This window comes from Abrus precatorius, unplaced genomic scaffold, assembly GCF_003935025.1.
Source record: "Abrus precatorius isolate BTA unplaced genomic scaffold, Abrus_2018 Scaffold4, whole genome shotgun sequence".
Taxonomy (NCBI): Eukaryota; Viridiplantae; Streptophyta; class Magnoliopsida; order Fabales; family Fabaceae; genus Abrus; species Abrus precatorius.
In genome coordinates, this window is record NW_020874384.1 from 9862983 (window position 1) to 9890877 (window position 27895).

The 27895-nt window shown below is 32.4% G+C and overlaps 1 protein-coding gene and 1 non-coding gene across 2 annotated transcripts; both read left to right on the top strand.

Moving 5' to 3' along the window:
* The first annotated feature begins 10516 nt into the window (after positions 1 to 10516).
* LOC113866409 lies at positions 10517 to 10621 on the top strand. Its single transcript, XR_003505048.1, has one exon. It is a non-coding gene; the product is annotated as a small nucleolar RNA R71 (small nucleolar RNA).
* Positions 10622 to 26008: 15387 nt separating this feature from the next.
* LOC113866096 (anthocyanin 3'-O-beta-glucosyltransferase-like) lies at positions 26009 to 27439 on the top strand. The gene has a single exon (XM_027500986.1). It carries the CDS (start codon positions 26009 to 26011, stop codon positions 27437 to 27439), a length of 1431 nt encoding a protein of 476 aa, XP_027356787.1.
* Positions 27440 to 27895: the final 456 nt, after the last annotated feature.

The window sequence follows — 27895 nt, forward strand, 5'->3', positions numbered from 1 at the left end:
GAGTAAAACTTGATTAATTTAAAAATGGCCAAATAAACTTATTAAAGAGAAACTTTTGACAAACTTTTCTAAAATCTAAATATTCTAACCATTTGTCTTTGCCTTTTGGCTATTCTTCACCAAGGATCTTCATGCCATTGAATTTTCTTCTTGTTGTCTTTTGCCATCATCAAGACCTACAATATGCATATTCACAATTTTGATGATTTATATATAGCTATCCATTTTTATAGATATTAGTGGTTTTGTTTTGTTGTTAAAGTTTGATTCTGTTTTAAATAATAGTATTTTGATTTAGGATTCAAAGTTTAGTTGGAAAGCAAATCAGAACTAGATTGAATGAAATCTACTCAATATATTATGACACTAGGGATATATTTCAATATATTGATTTATTCTTAACTCTTGTTTTTGAATACTAGAAGATTCATTGAATATTTGATGAATCATTATTCACTAAATATTCTTAGGAGCCTTGTATTTGAGGAATCAATATAAAGGAACATTATGAGAGTGCATCTACATCTATAAATTAATTTTTAAATATTTATTCATCAAAATATGGAGGAGGATGAATGATGAAATCCAATCACAACTCAAATCCCAAATTTGTTATACCTTAGTCAATTTTAATCTTTGAATTTTTGAATTTCTCACCTATGAAAAATTTATGCAAATATTAATACTTCTTTTTGTTAAAACTTTTAATTAGGATAATAGAAATTATGAATATATTTATCAATCCCTATGAATACAACAACCTTTACTCATTTACTAAAATGAAAGCTTGGTACACTTGCCAAAATCTCAACAATCACTATAGAGAAATGCAATCTTTATATCTAGTTGTTCTAACTGCAAGTCATGTAGATGTAATGCTCCAAATTTTGTAATATTGATTATATATATATATATATATATATATATGTATGTATGTATATACATATGAATGGATATTGGAATGTGCACTTGATTGTGTGTGTGTTTGATGAGAGTGTATGTGTGTTTGAATTATGTGGTGACAATCTGTATAAATGCATATGGAGAAATATGCAAGTATAAAGTATATTTATTTGACTGTGGCTAGTTTAGTTGATTGGCTAAGTGTGTGAGTGTTGCAAGATATTCTCACTGTAGCGAGAAGGCCTTGAACGAAGAGCATGAAACTGTGTCGTTCTCGCTGTAGCGAGAAGGCGACAGTGGAGGGTGCATTTCTGGGTGCTGATGAACGAAAGATTTGTCGTGAATCCTCATTAAAATATAAACAAAAATTAATGTAATACTAAGGTGCTAACCTAGGTCGTCTCCCATGAATCATTGGATGAATAACCAAATATCAAACATATGGTGTGCAGTGTATTCAGAAAGCAAGTAAAAAGGGGATTTTGTGTGATTCCAAATTCAATGTAAAGAGCAAAAAATAAAATTATAAAGTTCAATCAATAAAAAGTAGTAACCCCTAGTTCATTCATGTAGACTCTATCCCTATTCCTCTTAAGATTTAATACTCTTATCCTCCTCTTAGAATTAGGTTAATTTAACAAGTAAAAATCAACCTTATGTTTCCATATGGATTAAGCAACTCAATGGACTCCAATCTCTCATCCCAAGATTATGCAACCTTAGAAATAAACCCAGAATTAAGCAATTCAAGTTTAGAATCTCATTAAAACAAATTAGGGTTAATTAAGCAATATCCTCATCATTCAACCATTAATTCAATTCAAGAGATTAGGAAGAAGATATTCATGAAAGAAAAGGAATTATATTAACATTCAAAACCCAAAAATTCAAGAATCTAAGTGAACTTACTAGGAATTACAAAAGGTTTAGCGCTCCATGAGGATGGGTCTCACAATTACAAAATGAAAGTAAAGAGAAATCACTAATATCAAGATGAAAAATGCAAGAAAAGGAAAGAAGAAATGGAATTCAAATCCTAAGTTAGATCCTTGGCTGTCACTCAAGGCCGATCTAGACTCTCCAAAAGTATCCTAAAAACCCTAAAATATCTAAAGTAAAAGTTCTGCAAACGTTCCCTTAACCTTAAATAGAAAAAATCTATTTATAATAAAGTTGACACTTTCAGAGTAGTTACTCTCGTTCACGACAGTAAACACTCTCGAGCATAGTAATTACTATCGTTCACAAGAGTAAATATGAGCATGGTCCTCAACTCTGGAGCTCTCATGAGTGTTTACTATCGCTTATGAGAATAAACACGTGCAGGTTTGGGTGCTTCCTTTGGCTCTGAAGTGATCACTATTGCTTCTAAAAGTGATTACTCTGGCCTGTCCTTTGAAATTGACTCTCTGGAGTAATCAATATAGTGCCTAAGAGTGATTATTCTCACTTTATATTTTTTTCAAGAGTAAAAAATCCATAGAATTTGTATAGAATTTCCTGCACAATTATTTAAATGAGTAAAATTGCAAGAAATATTTACAAAAATCAGCATAAATTAAACAAAAATTAAGAAAACTATAATATTTGACCTAAATGAGATTTTTATACTATTTACAATTTCTAAGCCTATTATTCTATTAAAAATCTATAAAAAGATAAACAAAATATCTGTAATATTTGGATTCATCAGGTGCAGTCTCACTGTAGCGAAAGGGTCTTGCTGTAGTGAGATTCTGCAGAAACCAAAGTACAGTTTTCTCAGATATTTTTGCTGAAGTGACAAGGGGCGTCGCTGCAGCAAGAACATCTCACTGTAGTGAAAGTGTCGCGACCAAAAGAGTATTTGAAACGGTTAGGATTTAGAAAATTTCTTTTCCATTCATCTCTTCAAAACCTCTTCGATTCTCTCAACCCAAAACTTTATTTCACCAATTAAATTGTCTCCAAAGCTGTTCGGGAATTAGATTGAAGATTGAAATCATGTTGGGAACGCTTAGAGGTAAGTTTTAATGGTTAGGGTTTCAGTTTCTCATCCCCATTTTCTATTTTCTCGGTTTTCCTTAGTCTCATGGAATTCTTCCATGTATTTAGGACATAATTCATGTGAGGGAGCACTTCCTTATTGATTTGGTGTGTGGGTTTTCATTTGAGGTAAGAGGGACTCTACCTTATCTCATTTTGTGGTTGAACTTCATTAATTTGTTGTGTGTTGTGATGTGGGTGATTGAAATGTAGGAAGATGCATGTTTTAATAGAATTGATTGATCGTAGTGAGGTTGTGGTAGAAAGATTGAATGGAGTATAGAGTAATGAATGTTGAATAATGTGTATGATGGAATAAATTGATAAATGTAGATTATTTTGAAAATGTTACGTGTATGAAATTGTTGTCCGTTAAATGTAACGCGAATAAATGTGAGCATGTGTGCCGTGCAATGTGAATGAATGTGGACATGTGTTCCGTGTGTGAATATGAATACTGTATGTGGCTGACAACATGTGTGAAAGGGCATGTTAAATGCGATTGTAATTATGCTATGAATGGTTTAGCGATACACTAGAGGTGTGAAAGATGGGGACGGTAGAAATACCTTGGGAAAGAGAGAGTGATGGTGACACTAATAGTGAGTATGGGTGCACCATAGGCCACACCCTCTCCTCCTGATTAGACCTCTGACCAACAGCTTTGTTGAGCGACTCGTGACAGCATATGTGGTTTTCATGAGGTGAGAGTAACTGGCGACCATAGTGAGCGCACGTGTGTGAAATGTGTTGGTGCAGTGAGTGCACTGGTTGTAATTTGAAATGGAATATGCAGAAAGTATTGTCTGTGATTGATTATGTTTGTGAAGAAAGTGTTAGAATACATGTGGAGTGTACAAGGTGAGTCTCTATGTTTGTGTATGCTAGATAGTGTAGAGTACTCACTCTTACATTTATTTTTCAAGTTAGTAAGATGATCAACATCGGGTTTAGTAAAGGGATGGATGAAATTGCTATAGGGCTTAGATTTTATTTTGAAATTACGATGTAATTGAATTAGTCCTATAACGGTCATTGATATAAACTTGTAATCCTTTATCATTTTGAAATGCTTGATGAAAGTCTATGATGGGAAATTATATTTAAATAAAAATTTTACTATTCCTATTTTTGTGAAATGTACTATTTTGAAATTAAATTAAGGTGTTACATGGAGTGTTCAGGTTCAAGGGAAGAATCTTAGGGGTAGTGATGATGGTTTATTTCGAGGTGTTTAAAAGATTTGTCGTAAATCCTCATCAAAATTTAAACAAATTAATGTAGTACTAGGGTAACCCTAAATTGTCTCCCGTGAACATTGGTTATTAATCTTCATTAAACATGTTGAAGGCATTAATTGAACAAGCAATTAAAATGGGGGGTTTTGAGGTTTCAAATCAAAATAAAGAGCAATGAGCAAATGAGTTTAAATAATTCAAACAATAGAAAACAACAATCCTTAGTTCATCCACATAGATTCTATCCTCATTCCACTCAAGATTTAACATTCATCCTCTCTTCTATGAATTAGGTTAATTTAACAAGCGAAAATCAACCTTATGGTCCCAACGAAATTACGCAATTTGTTAGGCTCTAATCTCTTATTCCAAAATTACGCAACCTTAGAATTAAACCTAGGATTAAGCAATCCCTAGTTTAGAATCTCCTTAAAACGAAATTAGGGTTAATTGAGCAATACCCCCCTCATTCACCATTAATTCAATTCAAGAGACAAGGAAGAAGTAATTCATGAAAAGAAAGGAATTATATTATCATTAAATTCAAGCAACTCAAGAATCTATGCGAACTTACTCAGGATTACACAAAATTTAGCCCTCCATGGAAATGGGGGTCAAAAACGCAGTTGGAAAATGCAGAAAACTCATTAACATTAATGTAAAAGCAAGAGAAATGAGAAACCAAACCCTAGGTTGGACCCTTGGCTGTCACCCAAGGTTGCCCTAAGCTCTGGAAAATATTCTAAATTGAGTAAAGAAGAGAAAAAGTTCAAAAAGTGTAAGAAATCTCTACCCTAATTTGGTAAAAATCTATTTATACTAAAGCTGGCGTCGCCCAAAGTAATTACTCTCATTCTTTCATAGTAACCACGCGCAACATCAGTTGAGTTTTTCCTCTCTGGAGTGATTACTATGAATATTCATAGTAGTTACGCGCAACACTAGACATTTTGGGTCTCTGGAGTGATTACTATGAATATTCATAGTAGTTACGCGCAACACCTTCAATTTTTGCATGCTCTGGAGTGATTACTATGAATATTCATAGTAACCACGCGCAGGTTTGGTTGATCCTGGGCTGCTGTAGTTGTCACTTTAAGCTTTGAAAGTGATCACTTTGGTCCCTTTGCTGGAAATGGCTTGCTGTAGTTGTCACTATCAATATTGAAAGTAGTTACTTTCACCTCAAATTCCTCAAAATTCAATGATTCTTCAAAATAAGCTTGGGAATCCCTGCCACATTATTCAAATGATCAAAACATGAAAAATAAACTATCTAAATCAATGTAAATTAACCAAAAACTAAGAAGCCTATATTATTTAGCCTAATTGGAATATTCATCTTATTTACGCTATCTAAGTCTATTTTTTTTTCTATAAAAAGTAATAAATGATGTATAAAAATTTAGTAAAATGTGGATTCATCACAACCCCAAACTTAAACTTTTGCTTGTTCTCAAGCAAACTAAAATTCAAGGACTAAAGTAAAAAAAAGTTGAACTTATCCAAAAAAAAATTTCAAAATTTTTCTGTTCTAATCTTTCAACTCTAATATGCACTTTCTCCATTTCAAAATCATGGAGTCATTCAACAAGGAAAGCACACTCATATCAATTAATTTTATGCAAAGTCCCATACAAGTGAAACAAAAATTCAACAAGGTTCATCATACTTCACACAATGCCAAGAAATTATCTGGCTCACAAGGTGGTGTTTCACTCTTCACTCCTCAGTGTTTCAAGATAGGTATTTTTCCTCAATACATGCAAATTGCTCTACCCTACCACATGCTTGCCCATATTCTCAATCTCCTTTGCCTTAATACAATGATTTACCTATCAAAAGGACTTGGTTGGTCACAAATAGGGATAGGTAAGGTTCAATTTGATCAAGGAGGGTCAAAAGCTCAGGTGGGTTTTCAAGATAAGGGAATCCTCTTGAGTGAGTGAATACAACAATTAGAATGAAATGCATCAAATGAGGTAGTCTAAGAGGTTCAAGCATTTTTCACCTTGTTTTTCATCATTTTTCATTATGTGAAGATCTCTTCAATCTCTTGGATCTTGCTTCATTTTATTTTCTTTCCTTTTTCATTCTTTCTTTTATGATTTATTGGACTTTGGCAACCACTTTTTTTTTTTGACATGTATTTTAACATGTATATTGTTCACCACCCCAAACTTGAGAGGTTGTTTGTCCTCAAGCAACTACCATCAAATTCAACACTCCAAACTTGGTATTTGCATTCACTCTTGATGTTACTCAAAAGAAATACGTTCTTGATGGAAGGAAAAAAAATGTTTTGGCAAACTAAGTTTTGGCAAAAGAAGAGGATGTAATGAATAAGGTGCAAAGGTGGGCAATGGGGAGTGGTTGTGTGTGTGTAAAGGAGGCCTCAATCATCTAGATAAAAAAAATTGTATAATGCATATTAAATTAAGAAGCAGGACAAGTTCTAGAGAATAGATGCAAAATTACATGAAGCATACACACAGAAAGATAATTAGGGGCTCAATTCTCTACCATGGTAAAAATGGTGATAATTACTTAACATCATGTGAGGATAAATCACCTTGCAAGAAAAGATATTCAGCATGCCATGGAGAGAAAATTATTTACAAAAGTAGAGTGTGTTCATGAATTGAATGAAAATTGCAATAAGAGTCTAAGATTGGGATTACAAAATTGGGTTCAATTAAAAGAAAAAGAATAAAAATATATTTTTGTATTTTAATGTATAATTATGCAGGAAAAATAAGGTTAAGAGTATATGAAATAGAGGCAAAGAACTTCACCCCCCTTTCATGAATGATAGTGCCTCAACTCATGGGCAAAAAAATGATGCTCCTCTTGATGGAACTGAGGGCATTCTCTGCACAAAGAGATAATAAATTCAGCACCAGCAGAACAAAATAACTCAAACTCAGATAATATATATAAATAGCATGAAAGAGTTAAGTTGTTGTTCAGAGTAGAAGCAGTAAAGGGAAGTTAAAGGCAGGGAAAATAAAAAGAAAAGTGTACTAATTACAGGGAAATTGGCAGAAAAATATGTACAATGAAAAATAAGGTTAAATAAATAACAGAAATAAAAGTTTAAGACTATATTGCATCCTCATCAGCGCTGGAAGAGAGGTCATCATCATCAGCTGCATCAGTATCAGTGTCCTCATCATCTCTCTCTACTGCTGCTGCCACTGGATCTGGTACCTCTTCCCCTGCAGAGCTGTTATCTTCCTCTTGGCCCTTGGTGGAAAGTGACCACTATGGCTTGGAGAGTGATTACCTTCGTGGCAAACTTCAAAATTCTTTCTAAAGTAAATGCTTGGTGCCATAGAAATGATTATTCCTCCCTCTCTACTTGGACTTCATGAATATATGCACAAATTGAGTCCAAATACAACAATTTTTCCTCTACAAAAATTCTGAACAAATCATCAATCAAATAATGAGTCCACAATTCATGATTAGTAATACAGCTTAAATGAAAGGATGCTTATTGAAATCAAAAGAGTACTAGAAAGTGCTATAAAAACTGTGAGTTGCCTCTCACAAAGCGTTTCTTTAACGTCGCTAGTTTGACGTGTGAAGTGATTTACTCATGACAGGGGCCTTGGTTGAAGGAAATAATAGGAGAGTACACATCCACCTCTTCAATCTCCTCCAAGGGAATTGAGTTCTCCAAAAAAAAAAAATGCTTCAGGCGATGTCCATTCACTGTGAAACTTTTGCTAGTGGATTCACTCTTGATTTCCACTGCACCATTAGGAAACACTTGTGTAACTGTGGATGGACCAATCCACCTGGAATGCAGCCTTCTAGTCATGAACTTGAGACATGAGTTGAATAGAAGCATCTTTTGACCTATACAGGACTCTCCTCTACCTATCAATTTATCATGATACTGCTTGGTTCTCTCCTTGTAGGTTCTTGAGTCTTCATATGCTCCTAAGTGCAGCGCTTCTAGTTCTTGGAGTTGTGGCCTCCTTTTCCTCTTCTTCTTTCTCTTTCTTTTCCTTTGAAGCTGCTTCACTAGTTTAGTCCCTTCTTTCAACAGAATTTTGTGCATGCACAGGAGAGGACTAATACTAGGAATGTCAGCTAAAGTCCATCCAATAGCTCTCTTGTGCCTTTTAATTACTTCCAACAATACCTCCTCTTGATCGCCTTCAAGCTTGGTGGAAATAATGACTGGGAGCTTCTCATAATGTTCTGGTAGGGGCTTCAACTCCAATGTGGGAGGTTGCTCCACAGAAGGAAGTGATTTGACACTTTCATTTGACAAAGTCTCTGCAATATTCAAACCAAAGGCGTTAGATTCAACTGTACTTGTTGTACTTAATACATCACATTCTAATCCTATGGAATTTTCAGGTTCATCAACGTTGAAAGTAGTAGAATTTGCATTCAAATAATCAGAAATCTCAGCACAAATGCCACACAGAGAAGAACTATTACACGATTCACAATTGGAAGTATCTACACAATAAGAAAAATTAAGGAGAGAGTCTCCTCCTAGAAATTCAGACAAACTATCATCTATTAATTCATCAAGATGGTTAATGTGGAAAACAGAGTGTTCTTCATTTGGGTGCTTCATAGCATCCAATATGTTAAAGCGGACAACACTGTCTCCAAACTCCATAGTAAGTGATCTGGCATGCACATCAAACTTCGTTCTCGCAGTCTTTAAGAACGGTCTTCCCAAAATGATTGGTGCAACACTATCCATTGACTCTTTCATGTCAAGGATGTAAAAATCAGCTGGAAAAATGAGGTCATTCACCCTCACTAACACATCCTCCACAAGTCCAGCTGGATGTGTTGTGCTCCTGTTTGCTAGCTGGATGATGACACCTGTGGGCTGCAATGGTCCAAGAGACAAAGATGTGAAGATAGATAAAGGCATAACATTAATAGATGCACCTAAATCAAGCATGACATTATCTATCCTATTGTTGCCTATAATGCAAGGAATAGTAAACATCCCTGGATCTTTGCATTTCTCAGGCATGGAAGTTTTTTGCCTCTCAAAAAGAGCTGATACATTCTTACCCATGTTCACTCTTTCATTACCCTTTAGCCGCCTTCTATGAGTGCATAAGTCTTTAAGGAATTTGGCATACTTTGGGATTTGCTTGATAGCATCTAACAAGGGGATATTGACTTCAACTTTTCTGAAAGTATCCAGAATTTCTTTATCAACCTCTTCTTGCTTCTTGCTGGGCTGAACCATTCTTTGAGGGAAGGGAATAGGAATGGACATCTCCTCTTTGTCTACCACTTTTGGTTGACATGGTGTGGGCATGGGTGCAGGCCGCTCTTGGCTCTTAATCTCTTCTCCTTCACCTTCTGCAGCTAGAGTGCAACTAGGATCCTTCTCCTTAGGCATTTCTGGCTCTTGCATCACCTTACCAGATCTCAAGGTAATGGCACTCACATTTTTTGGGTTAGTTACAGTTTGTGCAGGAAGATTGCCTGAACCTTGAGATTGAAGTTGATTCAGGGATGAAGCAAGTTGACCCATTTGATTCTCCAAGGTCTTGATACTTGCTTAAGTCTGTTGCTGGAAGGCCTGACTCTGTTGCTGGAAATTGAGATTACTCATGGTGAGTTGCTTCACAAGGTCTTCCAAAGATGACTCACTCTTTTGAGGTGCAGGAGCTAGTGAAGGGGAGGCTTGATGGTGTTGTTGAGATGAAGATGATGGATGGTGATGTTGCTGGGCTGAATATGGCTTGTTTTGTCCAGCTTGATGTGGTTGGAAATGGTTGTTGGTTGGCTGGCTAGAGCCTTGATGCTGTGCATTTCCTCCCCACCTTAAGTTAGGATGGTTCTTCCAACTGGGATCATATCTATTGGAAGATAAATCCCAGCTTTGTTGTTGCTGCAACTGCTGAAAAGGGAATTTATTAGCATAAATATTAGCAGCGTAAGCTTGAGGATTACCTTCTGAGGATTTAGTTTCTTGCAATGTGGGGCAACTATCAGTGAAGTGATTTGTAGATGAACAAATCCTACAAAGCATTGCTGGAATGGATGGAGGTGGAGGTGTATATGCAGCAGAATTCTTTTTGATGGATGCCAACTGTTTTACCATCGAAGCCAACTCATCTAGCTTATGCTCCAGCTTGTGTGAATCTGAAGTTTGAATTTCATGGACACTCCGGGACATAATGGAGTTTTGCCTTGTAGCAAACTGTTGAGAGTTAGCTACCATATTCTCAATAAGAGTTCTAGCGACTGCGAGAGTCTTGTCAACCAGGGCTCCCCCACTAGCTGCGTCGATCATGCTCCTATCGATTGGGTGTAAGCCCTCATAGAAGTATTGGATTAGGAGTTGGTCACTTATCTGATAATGGGGGCAGCTAGCACAAAGTCTCTTGAAACGCTCCCAATATTCATACAAACTTTCCCTCTCTAGCTGCCTAATACCACATATTTCCTTTTTTATTGACGCAGCCCTTGAAGCAGGGAAAAATTTTTCTAGGAACAATCTCTTGAGGGTGTCCCAACTTGTAATAGAGCCGGGTGGAAGATAATACAACCAGTCTTTAGCCAAATCCATAAGAGAGAATGGAAATGCCTTCAATTTAACATGCTCCTCCGGAACACCTTGTGGTCTCATTGTAGAGCAAACAATATGAAATTCTGTGAGGTGTTTATGCGGATCTTCACCTACAAGACCATGAAATTTAGGCAAAAGATGGATTAGGCCAGTTTTAAGAACAAAAGGGGCATCCACATCCGGGTATTGGATACATAAAGTCTGGTAGGTCACGTCCGGTGCGGCAAGCTCCTTAAGTGTCAAGTCATTTTCTGCCATTTCTAAAGGTTCAGAATTTAAAGAATGCAGAGAAGAATATATAGAAGATGGAGAAAATGGTGAAAATGGTTCCTCAATATGTGCAGAATTTTGTCTACTAAGGTTCTTAAGATTTCTATGGAATGTCCTATCAATTTCAATATCTGGAGGATATAAATCTCTCGGATTTGATCTGGTCATTCATTAGGAATTGTCTATGAAAATTTGAAAAGAAGTAAGCTAATGAAGCAGTAAAAATGCAGAAAAATTCAGATGACAATTATGCAGAAAAACTAACATCTAAGTGCAGTAAAATAAAGTATTAACACCAAACAGCAAAAACAGAAAGAAATTGCAAACTAGGGAATGAAAATAGGCAACACACAAACACAAATTCTGCAGAATTCTGCAGAATTATGCAGTAGAAACAGGGTAATTGCAGCAAACGAAAATACAGTGTGGTAAACTAAAATGCAGAAATCAGAATTCAAACAATATGCAGAAAACAGCAATTGGTTCTACCTAAATGCAAGATATCTCTACTTACCTATGAAACTACAACTATACTAAAGTATTCACAATGCTGAAAATGAAAATGAAAACAAAGCAAATAACATGTTTATGAAAAATCAACACCAATGTCCCCGGCAACGGCGCCAATTTGATGATGGTTTATTTCGAGATGTTTAAAAGATTTGTCGTAAATCCTCATCAAAATTTAAACAAATTAATGTAGTACTAGGGTAACCCTAGATTGTCTCCCGTGAGCATTGGTTATTAATCTTCATTAAACATGTTGAAGGCATTAATTGAACAAGCAATTAAAATGGGGGGTTTTGAGGTTTCAAATCAAAATAAAGAGCAATGAGCAAATGAGTTTAAATAATTCAAACAATAGAAAACAACAATCCTTAGTTCATCCACATAGATTCTATCCTCATTCCACTCAAGATTTAACATTCATCCTCTCTTCCATGAATTAGGTTAATTTAACAAGCGAAAATCAACCTTATGGTCCCAACGAAATTACGTAATTTGTTAGGCTCTAATCTCTTATTCCAAAATTACGCAACCTTAGAATTAAACCTAGGATTAAGCAATCCCTAGTTTAGAATCTCCTTAAAACGAAATTAGGGTTAATTGAGCAATACCCCCCTCATTCACCATTAATTCAATTCAAGAGACAAGGAAGAAGTAATTCATGAAAAGAAAGGAATTATATTATCATTAAATTCAAGCAACTCAAGAATCTATACGAACTTACTCAGGATTACACAAAATTTAGCCCTCCATGGAAATGGGGGTCAAAAACGCAGTTGGAAAATGCAGAAAACTCATTAACATTAATGTAAAAGCAAGAGAAATGAGAAACCAAACCCTAGGTTGGACCCTTGGCTGTCACCCAAGGTTGCCCTAAGCTCTGGAAAATATTCTAAATTGAGTAAAGAAGAGAAAAAGTTCAAAAAGTGTAAGAAATCTCTACCCTAATTTGGTAAAAATCTATTTATACTAAAACTGGCGTCGCCTAAAGTAATTACTCTCATTCTTTCATAGTAACCACGCGCAGCATCAGTTGAGTTTTTCCTCTCTGGAGTGATTACTATGAATATTCATAGTAGTTACGCGCAGCACTGGACACTTTGGGTCTCTGGAGTGATTACTATGAATATTCATAGTAGTTACGCGCAGCACCTTCAATTTTTGCATGCTCTGGAGTGATTACTATGAATATTCACAGTAACCACGCGCAGGTTTGGTTGATCCTGGGCTGCTGTAGTTGTCACTTTAAGCTTTGAAAGTAATCACTTTGATCCCTTTGCTGGAAATGGCTTGCTGTAGTTGTCACTATCAATATTGAAAGTAGTTACTTTCACCTCAAATTCCTCAAAATTCAATGATTCTTCAAAATAAGCTTGGGAATCCCTGCCACATTATTCAAATGATCAAAACATGAAAAATAAACTATCTAAATCAATGTAAATTAACCAAAAACTAAGAAGCCTATATTATTTAGCCTAATTGGAATATTCATCTTATTTACGCTATCTAACTCTATTCTTTTCTATAAAAAGTAATAAATGATGTATAAAAATTTAGTAAAATGTGGATTCATCGGGTAGTGAAGGGGGGTTGCCCCAATGGTGCAGAATAGCTCACCGTTGTCGAGACATGTCGTCAGCAAACCTTCACTAATCCTGATACGAGCAAGCATTGCCGAGGATATATTGTGTGCTCGTAGGGAATGAAGGTCTTTGATCACCTTGACTGGAGGGACGTTGGAAATTCGAGAGAGTTAAGATTGTATGAGCAGCATGCATTTCATTTGTTAATTTTCTTTTAGCTTACTCTAATTTTAATATGATTTTATGAGCCTTTGACGTGAAATCTTGGAATGAATGTTTCTTTTTAACTCATAACTTGTGCTTATTTCTTTGGTATTTGACTGTTGGTAAATTCTTATGTTGGACTCACCCTTTCTGATGTGTTTCTTCTTATTTTGTATTCTCTTGTGTGTTTTGCATGACTGTGTGGCAAATGGATTCCGCAACAGACGATGATATGAAGGGAGATTCCGAAGGGAAGGAAGTATGGACGTACAACTCAGCAACGCGCTGATAAATCCATATTTTACTAGTGTTTTACCTAAGTTTTTAATACATTTAATATAGAAAACATGATAGAAAAAGTTGGAAAACTCATAAAAATAATAGAATATTCAATTTCTTTCTAAATAGTTTAATTGTTTACATTTTGTGAATTTTCTGTGTAAAAAGTACCGATGAGAACCTATTTTGTAGGAAACTCTGAGCTGAGATTATAAGGCTGAAAGATCAAGAGAAAGGCAGAAGAAAAATAGCAATTTTGGAGACAAAGAACAAGAATTAATGAAGTTAGTTGTTGGGCGTGATCACTATTTTTAAGAAAAGTGGTCATTTTAGAGCCTAAGTTTAGGGACTAACTTGTGTGTTACCACTTTTTCCAACAATAGTAACCACGCTCATGAAGAAAAGATCTTGCGTTATCACTATTTCTGATAATAGTTACTGTTTCAAAGATGGGGTGAGAAGAACAACTTGTGCGTGATCATTATTTTAAAAGAAAGTGAACACGTGCAAGTCTGATTTGAGGCAATAGGCTACACGTGTTATCACTATTTCAAAAAATAGTGATTGTTCCAGAAAGCACTTCAATAGAACAGGATGCGCGTAACTCCTATTTTGTATAAAAGTGAACACGCGCATGTTACTAGAAGCAATCTACCTTTGCGTTGCTACTATTATAAACAAAAGTGATTGTTTCAATCATGAAGGTTAACATAAAGACTTCTACGTGGTGATAAATCTATATTTTATTATATTTTTAGCCTAGTTTTTGTTAGTGAATAAGTAGTTAAATATTAAATAAATCTGAAAACACCATAAAAATTGCATTGATATTCATAATTGTGTAAATAGTTTAGAATTTTAGATTTTATTCCAATTCTGGACAATTTTGCTTAAAAAGACTTAACTTTGTGCAGAAGCTTGAGCTGAAGACTTTTAAGTTGAAGATTGAAGCAAAGAAAATAGAGGAATTGAGCTTAAAAGATCAAGAATCAAGTGATATGTGTTGGGCGTAGCAACTTTAGGTGCATAGAGTCAACACTTTGAAGAAGCAAAGTCATGAAGATCAGTTGCGTAACAACTCTAAGTACTGAAAGTTACCACTCTAGCAACAGAATTTATGAAGGGACTTACGCATAAACACTTTACCTAGTGAGAGTATCAATGCCAAGGCTAATTCATACAGAGAGCCTGTGCATAGCAACTCTTGGTGTTGAACGTAGCAACTCTTGGTATTGAAAGTAGCTACGTGCAAGGTTAAAACACATAACAGACTTGTGCGTAACAACTCTAGGCAGCGAAAGTACCAACGCGCAGTAGCACGTAACTACTCTGGCTACTGAAAGTAGCTACGTGCAAGGTAAAGTCACACAAAACACATGCGCATAGCAACTCTTGCTACTAAGAGTGTCTATGCGCAATAACAGAATTTGGGAAACTGCTTTCAAGTTTCAACTTTGGACGATTAAAGTTTCTACTTCAACCTTAGAAGCTTTTGGAATGTCTTCTACGTTATTACTCTCAGTGATAAATGTCATATCAACGTATTTGTGTGTATCTATTACTCCATTTGAATTGTGTTGTGTATGCTTAAAGTTTATGAATTATTCATATATTGGAATGTGAATGTAAAGGTTGTGTAATTGCTGGATAAGGAGTAGTATATTCTCAATTGTTGTGTCATGATTTTGTTAAGTGTGATGTGCAAAGCGAGTTAGAGATTGGTTGTTAAGTATGTTGTGCATGAGAGAAATTAGAAAGTATAATCAAGAGTTGGTATTATCTCATTTGAGAAAGAGATTTGGAGTTTTGAGTGCAGGGTATCTTGCTCAAGTGAGAATAAGTCATACAGGATTAGGCATTATGGAGCTTTCTCGCTCAAGCTAGATTATTCTCGCTCAAGCGAGAGCAAATAAGATTACCCCAATTGTCCTCTCGTCTAGACGAGAAGGGATCTCGCTCAGGCGAGAGACGACCTTGCTCAAGCGAGAGGTGCTCGCTCAAGCAAGAGTCGCAGGAAAAATGGGTAGCTCTTTGAACCTAATCTTGCTCAGGCGAGAGTGTTGTTCGCTGAAGCGAGATGCAGCTTGCTCAAGCGAGGTGTTTCTTGCTCAAGTGAGAATAGCAGAAATATAAGAGGTTCTATTGTCTGGTTTTCTCGTCCAGGCGAGGGTGAACTTGCCCAGGTGAGAAAAGAGCTCTCTCAAGCGAGGACTAGCTCGCTCAAGCAAGAGTGCGTGAACTTGGGGGTGTTTAAAGAGTCTTAGCGCCCAAAAACATTCATTTTTCATCAGACAACTCTCCTTTCTCATTTTCTCTCTGTTCTCTCACTATATTACCTTAGAAAAACCTTCTCAAGGCTGAATTTCTTCCCGATCTAAGTGGAAACCATTGTATAGTGTGGATCTAGTTGAGATCTCGAAATCTTAATCTTTAACTCTGGGTTTGATTTCTTGGGTGGTTTCACTTCTCTAAAGTTTCAAATTCTTGATAGTGAGAAAGATCTAAACCTATGAGCGTTGATTCCTTCACTGAGGACCCACGTGAAGTTTGATATGAAAAAAATTTATTCTAGGTAAGCAGAGGTTATCTGAGCTATCTTATTTGTTTAGTAAATGTTGTGTTTTTATGAATTTAGTCTTGTTTTAGCCGAGAGTAACAATAACAGATAAATTTATGTTTATGGGTGAATGTACCGTTGAAATGTAATAAATGGTTCTATTGTCCACAAAGATTATTTTTAATTACCAATTATTTCTTAATTTAATTGTTTGAACTTAAAGGATGTGAACGTTAATAAAATAAGGATTTAAATATATAAGTTAATTAAAATAACATAACCTTTGACAATAAACAAATCGAAAATAACATAGGGAGTATGGTTTCACTTTTACAATTATTTATGTTATATTTTAGATTAATTATAATTTTAGTTTCTCTATGATTGTAAATCACTCATACTAAATCTATTAACACTCAATGATCATGCAAGATAAAAGAGAGATACTACAAGAAAACTATCATTTAGTGACTGTTTTTAACTACGAAATTTTTTTTATCATTATAATAACTAATTTAGAGACTGAATACATTATTAACTAACATCGTTATGTTTTTTCTTTGAGCAATTGAAATAGAAACCAGTTTTCTCTTAAAAAATTAGCGACCAATTTATTTGTCACTATAATGATCAATTTAAAGATTAATTTAAGATTAATTTTAAAAATATTTATTAATTGATATAGACACTGAATTAGTGATCGATTTTTCTAAAAAATTAGACACTAAAAATTCAATCACTACTAGTAACTAATTTAAAAATTGATTTTTCAAATAGAAAAATAAAAATAAAATATTAGTAATGACAGACTCAACAACTATTTTTCTTTGAAAATTAGTGATTGATTTTTTTCATCATTATCAGTGACTGATTTATGAATCATTATACCAAATTTTAATTAATCGACATAGTAACCAATTTATAAACTGATTTTTTTAGATAATTAGCAATTTAGAGACTCACAAATAATTTATTAAAATAAAAATTTTAAATAAATTTATTAATTTTTGTAGTGAATAAATTAGTAATTAATTATCTAAGAAATTGACAAATTAAAATTTTAATTTTATTGTTTATTTAATATTATTTTTATTAAATTATTTTACTAAAAATTATAATTTTTATATTATACCTCATAATTTATACTATTTAAAATAGTTATAAAGTATTTTTTATTAATTAATAAAATCTCATCAATCTTATTTCTTTCTCCTGAAGAGTCTTAATTTTCCTATTTTTATTTTATCAAGACATTGATCTTAATTTTTAATAAAAAAATTTTAATAAGTGAATTATTTCACTTATTAAAAAGTTATATATTAAATTTTTTTTATCGATACAATTTTTTTAAAAAGTAATTAAAATAAAAAATTTATTTAAAAATTTATATATTTTTTTAAATATTAATTTATTAATAGATTTAGGGTTAAGGATAAACAGCTAATAATAGTAAAATTTTATTATAAAAAAAATATTTTTTATATTTTTATAACTTTAATACAATAATTATGTATTTTTTTATAAAAAAATTTTATTTATGAATGATTAAACACAATCTTAAATACTGAGATTAACAAAACTCTATTTTAATATAACAATAAAATATTGAAGTAATTATCTTTTTTTTTCTACTTTTTAAAATTTTTAAATTTGATAAATGAGTATTTTTTTATTTTAATAATATTTTAACATTTCTATTATTCAAATATCCCATAAAATGGAACAAAATTATTATTAAAGTTAAATAAGTAATACTTTTCTTTAAAATGAAAAATATATAAAAAATTATCATATTTAATTTTTTATTCAAAAAAATTTAAAATTAAATAATGATTATTTTTAGTTCATACTTTTAGTATTCATATTTTTCAATGTTTTTTATTTGATTTCTCTCTAAATACTTATTTAATAAGCTTAGATAAACAGTCTGTTTAATAAACTTGCTTATACATACATATATATAAAGAAATAATTTTTTCACACTAGTATATATAAATTTAAAAATTCTTACATTTAATTTGAACTTTTCATTTAACTTATATCTAACGGTAAGTGAAATAATAAAGTATAACATCTTAAATATAATTTTAGCTTAAAAACTATTTTTCAAAATAAAAATTTGTGTTTATTTTATTAGTTTATCAGAAACTTTTTTAGAATTCATTAAATGACATTAAAGAACTCCCTCTTCATGTTGCTATCCTTGGGACTTTGGGGTTTTACATCAGAATGAAACTAGTGCTGCCTTAAGTAGATTAACCCGTATTAGGAGAATTCAGCAGATAAACCTTTTCTTTTGTACTAAACACACATCATCTACTAAATAAAAGTTTTGATGAGAAAAGGAATCTATTTTTTATTGGGTTATGTTAATTAAATTGTTGTTTTAGTTTATTAAATCAGGCATCACATTTTCTTTTTATGTTAAGGTACATTGAAACATGCATACATACATTTTTATGCTTTATAGTATAATTCGTTGATTCTTTCAATTTTGTTGGTAGGTACAAAGTCAATACTAAGTATTGCAAAAATCTTTTCAAGGTGTTTGAAATTTTGAAGTACATGTTTGACTCTCGCTATTTTTCTGTTGCAATTTGGTAGAGAAAAGTTGTTAGCAGTACTGGAGTTGAAAATGTTGCTTAAAACAAAATGAGGATATGAGAGATTGTGGTGCTAAAAATTTCATTGACATGAATTTAGGAGATTGGCCTGCTTAGCTAAATATAAAATACCTGGGATCATGTTTATATACATTTATAATTTTGTAGCAAAAACGTCAATTTTTCCCTCAGTCTTGTTTATTTCTTTAGTATATGGTACAATTACAACCAGAAAAATATTGTAAGCCAGTTGTCTCAATTGTTTGTTTGCATAGTCTTTAATTTATATTTTTTAAATTGTTTGAGTATTCTGTTGTTAATGACAGTAGTTTTAAATTTTGCACAGGATGATGCTCATATTTTCTGCAGGGTTTAGGGGTGATTTTAAATTTATGCAGCATATATCTTTAAAGTCTCTTTTAAACTGAGGTTTGAATTCTTGATTTGATTTATTTTACAGATAAAGGATGAAGTGAGAAATGCCTTGAATTTCATCAATTATGGGTATGACATATTTGGTTTCACATATGAGCTGAAACTTTCAACTGTATGCTTTCCTCATTATTCTTCTTAATGCCTTTTCCAATGCTTTTAATAACCTTTGTCCCGAAGCTTGATCTTCAACTCAATGTGCTCCCAATAGGAACTTAATTGTTTTTGTCTGTGAACTGTTTGGATTTTATTATGCAATCCCATTTATTTTGACATTTTTCTGCAGTTAATTAAATTATAGTTTTGACTACATGGGTGGCTTATTTAAATTTTTAAAGAAATGTACAATTTTGATTGTCGTTTCTCTCGCTCTCTCTCTCTCATTGTTAATATCTATGAAACCTAGGCTAAAATGCTGGAGAAGTTGAGATCTTTTACCAAAATTCAAGACAACAGAACTGACGTTAATTTATACAAATTAACTAAACACCTCAGTTTTGAATGTGTTAAATTGTGAGAAACATCATTAGTTTCAAACTACATTCAATTTAATTTGGATGACTTGGTTTCAGACTAGCATTAGCATAGATTTGGCGTACTTCATTAGTGTTCATCGGTGTGCGACTGCTCTAAGTTTGAGTCCAGTGATGCTGTTCTTGCATTTTTATTTTTATTTTGCTTTGATCTACTTTTTACTCATGTCGATGCTTGACATTCTTATAGAAAATCATAGAACTACATTGTTTTCTGTTTGTTCAGCTTTTCGATGGGTCGTGTTCCCTGCATCTTGAATGGGGTTCAAAATTTTGATATTAGAAAATCATTTTTATTTTGTCTTGGTCTTGTTTTATTCTCCAATCATGAAGTTTTTGCAAGTCTCAATATGCTCACCTAGCTCATCTCTGCCATTAAAATAGTATTAATTGACTCAGCAGAAATTTAGAATTAACTGGCGAGTGAATACAATAGCATAATTATTATAAGTGTGGGAGGATATTGTACGTGTTTTTAAATTATAATATATGGAAAGTTTTCCATTATAATGCCATCAAGGACAATTGTATTAATCCAACTCATATATCAATATAAATCAGTTTCAGGCAGCAGAAGATAAAGAAAATTATTTGTAATTAAGGGCTTGTTTGTTTTTATGTTTTAAAGATAATTTTTTTAAAAGTTAAAAAAATAAAACTTATTTGTTAAGATGAATTCTTAAAAATTATTTTCAAAAATAATTTTTTTTATTTTAGAACTAAAAAATATTAATAGTTTTAAGGTGTTTTAGTTTTTTATTTTATTTTCTTATCTTAAAAACAGTTCTGAAAACTAAACTAATAGTATTAAAATCAACATGAAATCATAATTATTTAAATATGAATTTAACCAAGATGATATAAATCTTCGGATTTACATAATATACTTGGTTTACTTTTCAACATGTTTAATGAAATGCCTTTCGAATCATTCTTATTTATCTAATTTGATTAGGCAAAAAGTATTTTGATGAGTGTCAAGTTAAAACGCAAATTTAAAGACGTATAATTTCTACAGTTTCTTGATTATCTCTGTTGAGTAGTGTCTATTCAGGTTCATACCAACTCTTTAATCTTGATGACTTTGCCTCATCAAATAATTGTTGTGATCTACGAAACTCTTTGAAAAAAAAATTGATTTCATGATGTTGGTAAAAATCAGCTTATGAAATTTATAAACCCAGTTTTAGGATATACTATTCATTGTGGCTCTAAGTTATGTTATGGTGAGATGATATGTGGATGTATGGGTTGTGGCTTGATAGGTATTAAATACACACTTAGTTGTAAAAGAAATTATGAAAATAACTTTTTATTATTTTTATAAAAATTCTTATGGATTACATTTTTTACATTTCAGCAAGAAAGATATAATGACATCATCTAAATTAAATAAAAATAAATATTAATTAAATTTAATTTTAAGTTTACAAAAATGTTTAAATAACTTTAATTTTTTTATTGCTAAAAGTACGGTAGTTTGATATAATTATTTTATGTATATTTGAGATAGAATTTCAAGTTTTGATAGAACTCGAAAAAAAACTTAAGAATTATATTTTATTGTACGAGAGGAGGTTGTTCTACAAAGTTAGTTATAATATCAATTTTAACTTATTATTTGGTATAGTGAAAATGTGTTTATTAAACATGTTTATTATAATATTATGATTGTGCTTGATTATATGACACAATATGGACATTCATAAACATCGTAGTTGCATTTTTACATAGGGTGGCTGAATTTGTGTCTTTTGCATGTCAACAAGCATATTTTTCCAATAGAAATATTAGATGTCCTTGTTGTAAATGTAAAAGTCTAAAGTTCTTAGATCTTGAAGAAGTTAAAGTTCATCTTCATCAAAAGAGATTTATACCAAGTTATTGCTATTGGACATGTCATGAAGAAAGTGACCCAACTTTATGTCAAGTATTTAACACTCGTCCTGATATTACAAATAATGTAAAGCATATTTTTTCAATAGAAATATTAGATGTCCTTGTTGTAAATGTAAAATTCTAAAGATCTTAGATCTTGAAGAAGTTATAGTTCATCTTCATCAAAAGAGATTTATACCAAGTTATTGGTATTGGACATGTCATGAAGAAAGTGACCCAACTTTATGTCAAGTATTTAACACTGGTCTGACATTACAAATAATGTGGAAGATGTTCATTATGAACACTTTAGTAGATTTGAAAGCATAATTTACGAAGTTATTAGTTTAAGGTATCAAACGCATTACAATGAAGAAGTTAATGAGTCTCCTAATATTGATGCTAAAAATTTCTATGATCTACTACATGTATTATAAAAGCAATTATGGCTAGGATGTAATGATTATGTAGTAATTTATTATAAAATTTATTTTGTATCAAGTAGTAATTTGTAATTTATGTGTATACATACTTTGTATTAATATATGTGATTGCATTTGTCTTAAACAAAGTTAACTGGAAATGCTCTTACTCCATTAGAATTATTTCGTCACACACACCAACATAAGAAGAATAAGATGAGTGGATAAGAAATCTGCACATATAGATATAAGTCAAACTTTTGTGTAATTTTGTTGTGTTTACTGTATGCTTTTAAGGTTATTACCTTATATTATTGTTTCTAACAGGAAAAATTTACATGCAAATGGGAGAGGAAGCAACACAAATATCATCTTCTCAAGGAACCCCTCTATTGAGTGAGTTAAATGTGTGGCATGAGGTAGCTAGAACGAAAAAGGGAAAGAGTATATGGCTTTGGATTGGAGTCCACTGTCGTAGCTGGGAGACTTTTTTATCATGGTTCAAGTTCTTCATCATCTGAGTGGCTACAAAGGGAGGAACTTCAAGAATTGAAAAAAAAAAATTAAAAGAAGTTCAAACTAAAAAGGATGACCTCGGTACTAGGGTGGCAAATATTGAAGGAGATATTCAATCGAATAATCAATTGTTACAAAATATAATGAAAAAGATGAACTTTCAACCTTCTGTTTTACAATCAATGCAACCTATTTGCAAAGAAGTAACAAATGGAGAGTCAGAATGAAATATTTAATGTTTGTTACCTTATATTACTTGACATATCTTTTTCTATTGTGTATTGTGTATGTAATGAGAGACTTTAACAATTTGTATTGTATTTTAGAGCTTATTATGTATTATCGTGTATAGAATTAAAGACTTATATAATGTGTATTGTGTATGCTAAAAGATGTTAATCATATATGAAGAATATTGTTATTATTGATGATATATCTATGCCTATCAGGTTCAATGATAATTAATTAGTTCACATATTTTAAAATTAATATTTAAATTATTAGTGACTAATTTTGACACCAAAAATTGATCTCTACATCAATTTTAAAATTGGTTACTAAATTAGTCTCTAAAATTCGTCAATAAATCATCATCAAGACCGGTCACAAAATTCATCTAAAAAATTGTCACAAAATTTGTTTCTAAATTAGTCATTAAAATTAGTTTCAAGCAAAATTTGATCACTAATTTAGTCTCTAAAATTAGTCATTAATTCAGTCTTTAAAGTTGGTCTCTAAATCAATATCTAAAGTCAATCATTAAACCAGCCTCTAAAGTCAGCACCAAATCAGTCTCTAAATTCTATCATTAATACCGTCTCTAAAGTCGGCCACTAATTCAGTCTCTAAAGTTGGTCACTAATTTAGTCTCTAAATTTGATCTCTAAATTATTTGTCGCTAAATTTGTTGTTAACCATTAGCCACCTAGCGACCCAATAATATCAGTCAGAAGATCGGTCACTGATTAGTTTAGCAACTGAAAATTTTTTTATTAGTAACTAAAATATCAGTCGCAAATAACTATTTTTCTTGTAGTGAGATAAAACATGAAAAGCCTATGAACTGTTAATTTAATAACAATTGAAAGAGAACTAAGTTAGGTTCACTTAATTATTTACCTTATTTTACCCTACAGATCTAAGACCCATTAACTATATGTAGTACAATTACCTATAATATAATTAATTATAGTATGTTCAAGAATTGCCAAATTTGACATGCAAATATAGCACAATACGATAAACACCAATCAATAACAGAAATACAAAATTATCATAAATAAAAAAAATTTCATAGATTCATGCAAAGAATATACCATAGATCTAGTTATAGATTTAGCTAGACATAATATATATATACACACACACATATATATATATATATATATAGGCAGGATCTTCTTACATCGGTGTAAATTTGAAAACTTTTACACCCAATCTGAGACTTTCATTTAACTTAAATTTTTTTTAGGAGATGAAGAGAGCTCTTAATCTCAAGATGTGCTCCCAAAGCTCTCGTCATCGTCAGCAACCGGCCAGCACCCAAATTGAAAGTGTAAAAAGAGATGAAAGATATGAGAGATATCAAAAGAATATCTACGTTGCTCTCTTAAGGTCTCTTTAATGGAGTTTAAAAATTTCAAAATTTCTTTATAGTTGGACTTGTCACAAGTAAGCACAGTCGTAGCTCTAACCACCCTGTGTTGGTTGTTACAAAATTCAATTTTCTATCTAATTTAGATCCAAAATTCACTTAAAACCTAATTGTGACTTTTTTATATTAATTTGCACAATAATCATAAAAATTAGTGTAAAAACTTAATAAAATAATGATAAAAAATAAATATATATTCTAAAAACATGTCAAAATACATACTTATTAGTTTATCTAAAAAAAAATTTTTAAAAATCTAATTTTAAAATATACTGTTTGTAAATACTCTATATTAATCCGTTGATAATTATTTTTATTATTTTTAAATTTTTGGTTTATAATTTTTGTCTATGCGTGTTACATAATAGGCTCTTTTTTTATGATTTTTTTTAAATTCAAAAAATATGAAATCTTTTGAGAAATTATAGAAATATAGAGTTTAAAAATCACCAATGATAATTTTTGGTGTAACACAAAAATTCATAAATAAAAAATTAAAAAAGTAATAAAGTTTCAAAAGTTGTTATTAACAATTTTTAAAAAATTAAAAATTACTGATAGCAATTTTTAAAAATATAATTAAATATTTAAAAAGTATATCAAAAGTTGACAAAAAATTGCTAATGATAATTTTTGAAAAAAATCATGTTTATATAATTTTACAAAAAATTCTATATTTTTTAATTTTAAATAAAAAACCATATATATATATAAAGTCCTTACACGATGTTTACGATAACAATTACAGATAGGTTTATACCAAAAAAAGAAAATTCTCAATTTAAAAATATATCATCTATATGTGTTAAAAAATAGATTTATTATTGTATGTAAAATCCGTATGTATTCTACTAGTCTTTAGCGGTGGTGGTTGGCGATACTTATTAAAAAAGAATTGTGTGAAAAAACTATTAGTGATATGTCCAAAATAATCTTAAATAGGAAATTTATTTTGAAAAAAAAATTAATAAATAGTTTGTAAAAATTTAAATTAAAAGCCTGTTAATATTTAAGTTGAAAGATTAGAATAAAAGTTTATTTTATATTAGTATGTTTTTATGTCTTTGACTACTCTTTCACATTTCTCGTTTTAAATATTTGTCTCGCAATCTACCTAGAATGTAAAGATAAGAAAAATATAAATAATTCTCCACGCCGATCACGGGCTACTGTTTTCAAATAATAAGAGAGTGTTGTTTTTTAAAAAGAAAAACAGTTTTTTATTTTTAAAAATAAAATTTAATATAAATTTGTATTTATTTTGTTTTTAAAAATATAAAACTGTTTTAAAACAGTAATTAAACATAGTTTTAGTGTTTAATTTTGAAAAGAAATATATAGTGATAAATAGTTTGTAAAAAATTAAAATTAAAAGCCTGTTAATATTTAAGTTGAAAGATTAAAATAAAAATAAATTTTACATTAGTATGTTTTTATATCTGGACTACTGCTCCGACAAATTTCTCGTTTTAAACGTTATCTTGCATTAGTATCCAGCGTAGAATATGGAAAGATAAGAAAAAGAAAAATAATCCTCCATGCCGACCACGGGCTACGGTTTTCAAATAAATAATGTTAGAGCGTGTTACTCGCGGTGTTACTCGCGGTGCTTCCCACTTCACTCTCTGTGTTTGTACTTAGGACTTGAAGAAAATATAAAATAATGATGAGAATGGGAATGACAAGGATAATGATTATGATAATGATTATGATTATATATTTTAAGCATGCAGTATATAACATATAGGAGCCGTGAGAGTTGTTGACAGAGAGCCGGCGAGAGAGAAGCGGTGAAGTGATATTACGTGTTACAGAGGAAGCGAAGGAAGAAGAGCAATGGAAATATCTCGACCACTGAGAATATACTTTCTCCCATTCTTCGCACAGGGACACCTAATCCCTCTGGTGCACGTGGCTCGTTTGGTGGCTTCAAGAGGTCAGCAAGTGACGATCGTCACCACTCCCGCCAACGCTCAGCTATTCGATAAGACCATTGACGAGGACAGAGCCTTGGGTTACCAAATCCGCGTTCACATCATAAAATTCCCCAGCAAGCTGGTGGATCTCCCTGATGGGGTGGAGAACTTGTCTGCAGCCTCTGAGGACGAAACAGCTTTTAGGATACACAAGGCATCTCATGTTATACGCCAAGAGATCGAGGCTTTCATGAAGCAAAGCCCTCCAGATGCTTTTATTCCAGACATCATGTTCACGTGGAGTGAAGCCTCAGCCCAAAGCCTCGGAATCCCAAGGCTCATTTTCAACCCTATCTCCATCTTCGACGTTTGCGTTATCGAGGCCATTAAGAGTCACCCAGAAGCCTTTGCTTCTGATTCAGGGCCCTATCACATCCCCGGTCTCCCACAGCCCCTTACCTTATCCATTAAGCCATCGCCTGGCTTTGCTGCGTTGACTGAATCTCTGGTCAACGCTGAGAAGGACAGCCATGGCGTTATTGTAAACAGCTTCGCCGAGCTTGACGTGGAGTATACCCAATATTACGAGAAGCTCACAGGGCGCAAGGTGTGGCACGTTGGCCCTAGTTCTCTCATGGTACAAAAGACAGTGCCCAGTGCGGTGGGTGATGAGCACGAGTGCTTGAGATGGCTCAGCTCCAAGGAACAAGATTCGGTCGTTTACATTTGTTTTGGGAGCTTGTGCATTATGTCAGATGAACAGCTCTGCGAAATAGCCAAGGGGCTTGAAGCCTCAGGACATCAATTCCTTTGGGTGGTTCATCGGGAAAACAAAAACGGTGAACAAGAAAATAACAATGGATGGTTGCCAGAAGGTTTTGAAGAAAAGATGAGGAAAGAGAACAGAGGAATGCTTTTAGAGGGATGGGCCCCACAACCCTTAATCTTAAATCACCCTGCCACGGGAGGGTTCCTAACGCATTGTGGATGGAACGCAGTAGCGGAAGCCATTAGTGCTGGGGTTCCCATGATCACCATGCCTGGTTTCAGCGACCAATACTATAATGAGAAGCTGATAACTGAGGTACATGGTTTTGGGGTGGAAGTAGGCGCAGCAGAGTGGAGCATTTCACCGTATCAGGGTAAAGAGAAAGTGATTAATGGCGAACGTATAGAGAAGGCTGTGAATAGGTTGATGGACGGTGATAAGGAGAGTAAGCAAATGAGAAACAAAGCCAAAGAGATGCAAGAAAAAGCTTGGAAAGCTGTTCAAGATGGTGGATCCTCTCACAACAGTCTCACGGCCCTCGTAGACTACCTCAAGAGCCTTCCCCATCCACCCCCAAATTAGCTTGCTCTGATTTCTACTTGTTCTCTTAACAAGGTTTTTAATATATTTTTATGGTTAATTTTTCTCAAAAGTTAACCTGTAAGTCATTCTAAGTGTATTAAGAAACGTGTTTAAAAGAATGATGTTCTAGCTAGCATTCCTCTGTGTTGAGGTTCCTAGTGATGATGTAACAATAAGATCTTTTGCAGCCACCGTGGTGCTGATATTTGTTCAAATTACTTAGTTATATGCTGTTCCAATTTTAATAATGCAAAGTGAGCATAATTAAGCTATGTTATTGAGTTACACAGTTCACACTCTAGGGACGCAAATTATTTTATGATTGTTGTTTGGGTTATAACATTTTTATAATCATATTTTATTATTATATCAACAATTTCGTTACTTTTTTCTTCCTTCTCTTATTTTTTTATACTGTAAAAAAATTTGTATAAAATGTTTATATAAATAGCATTT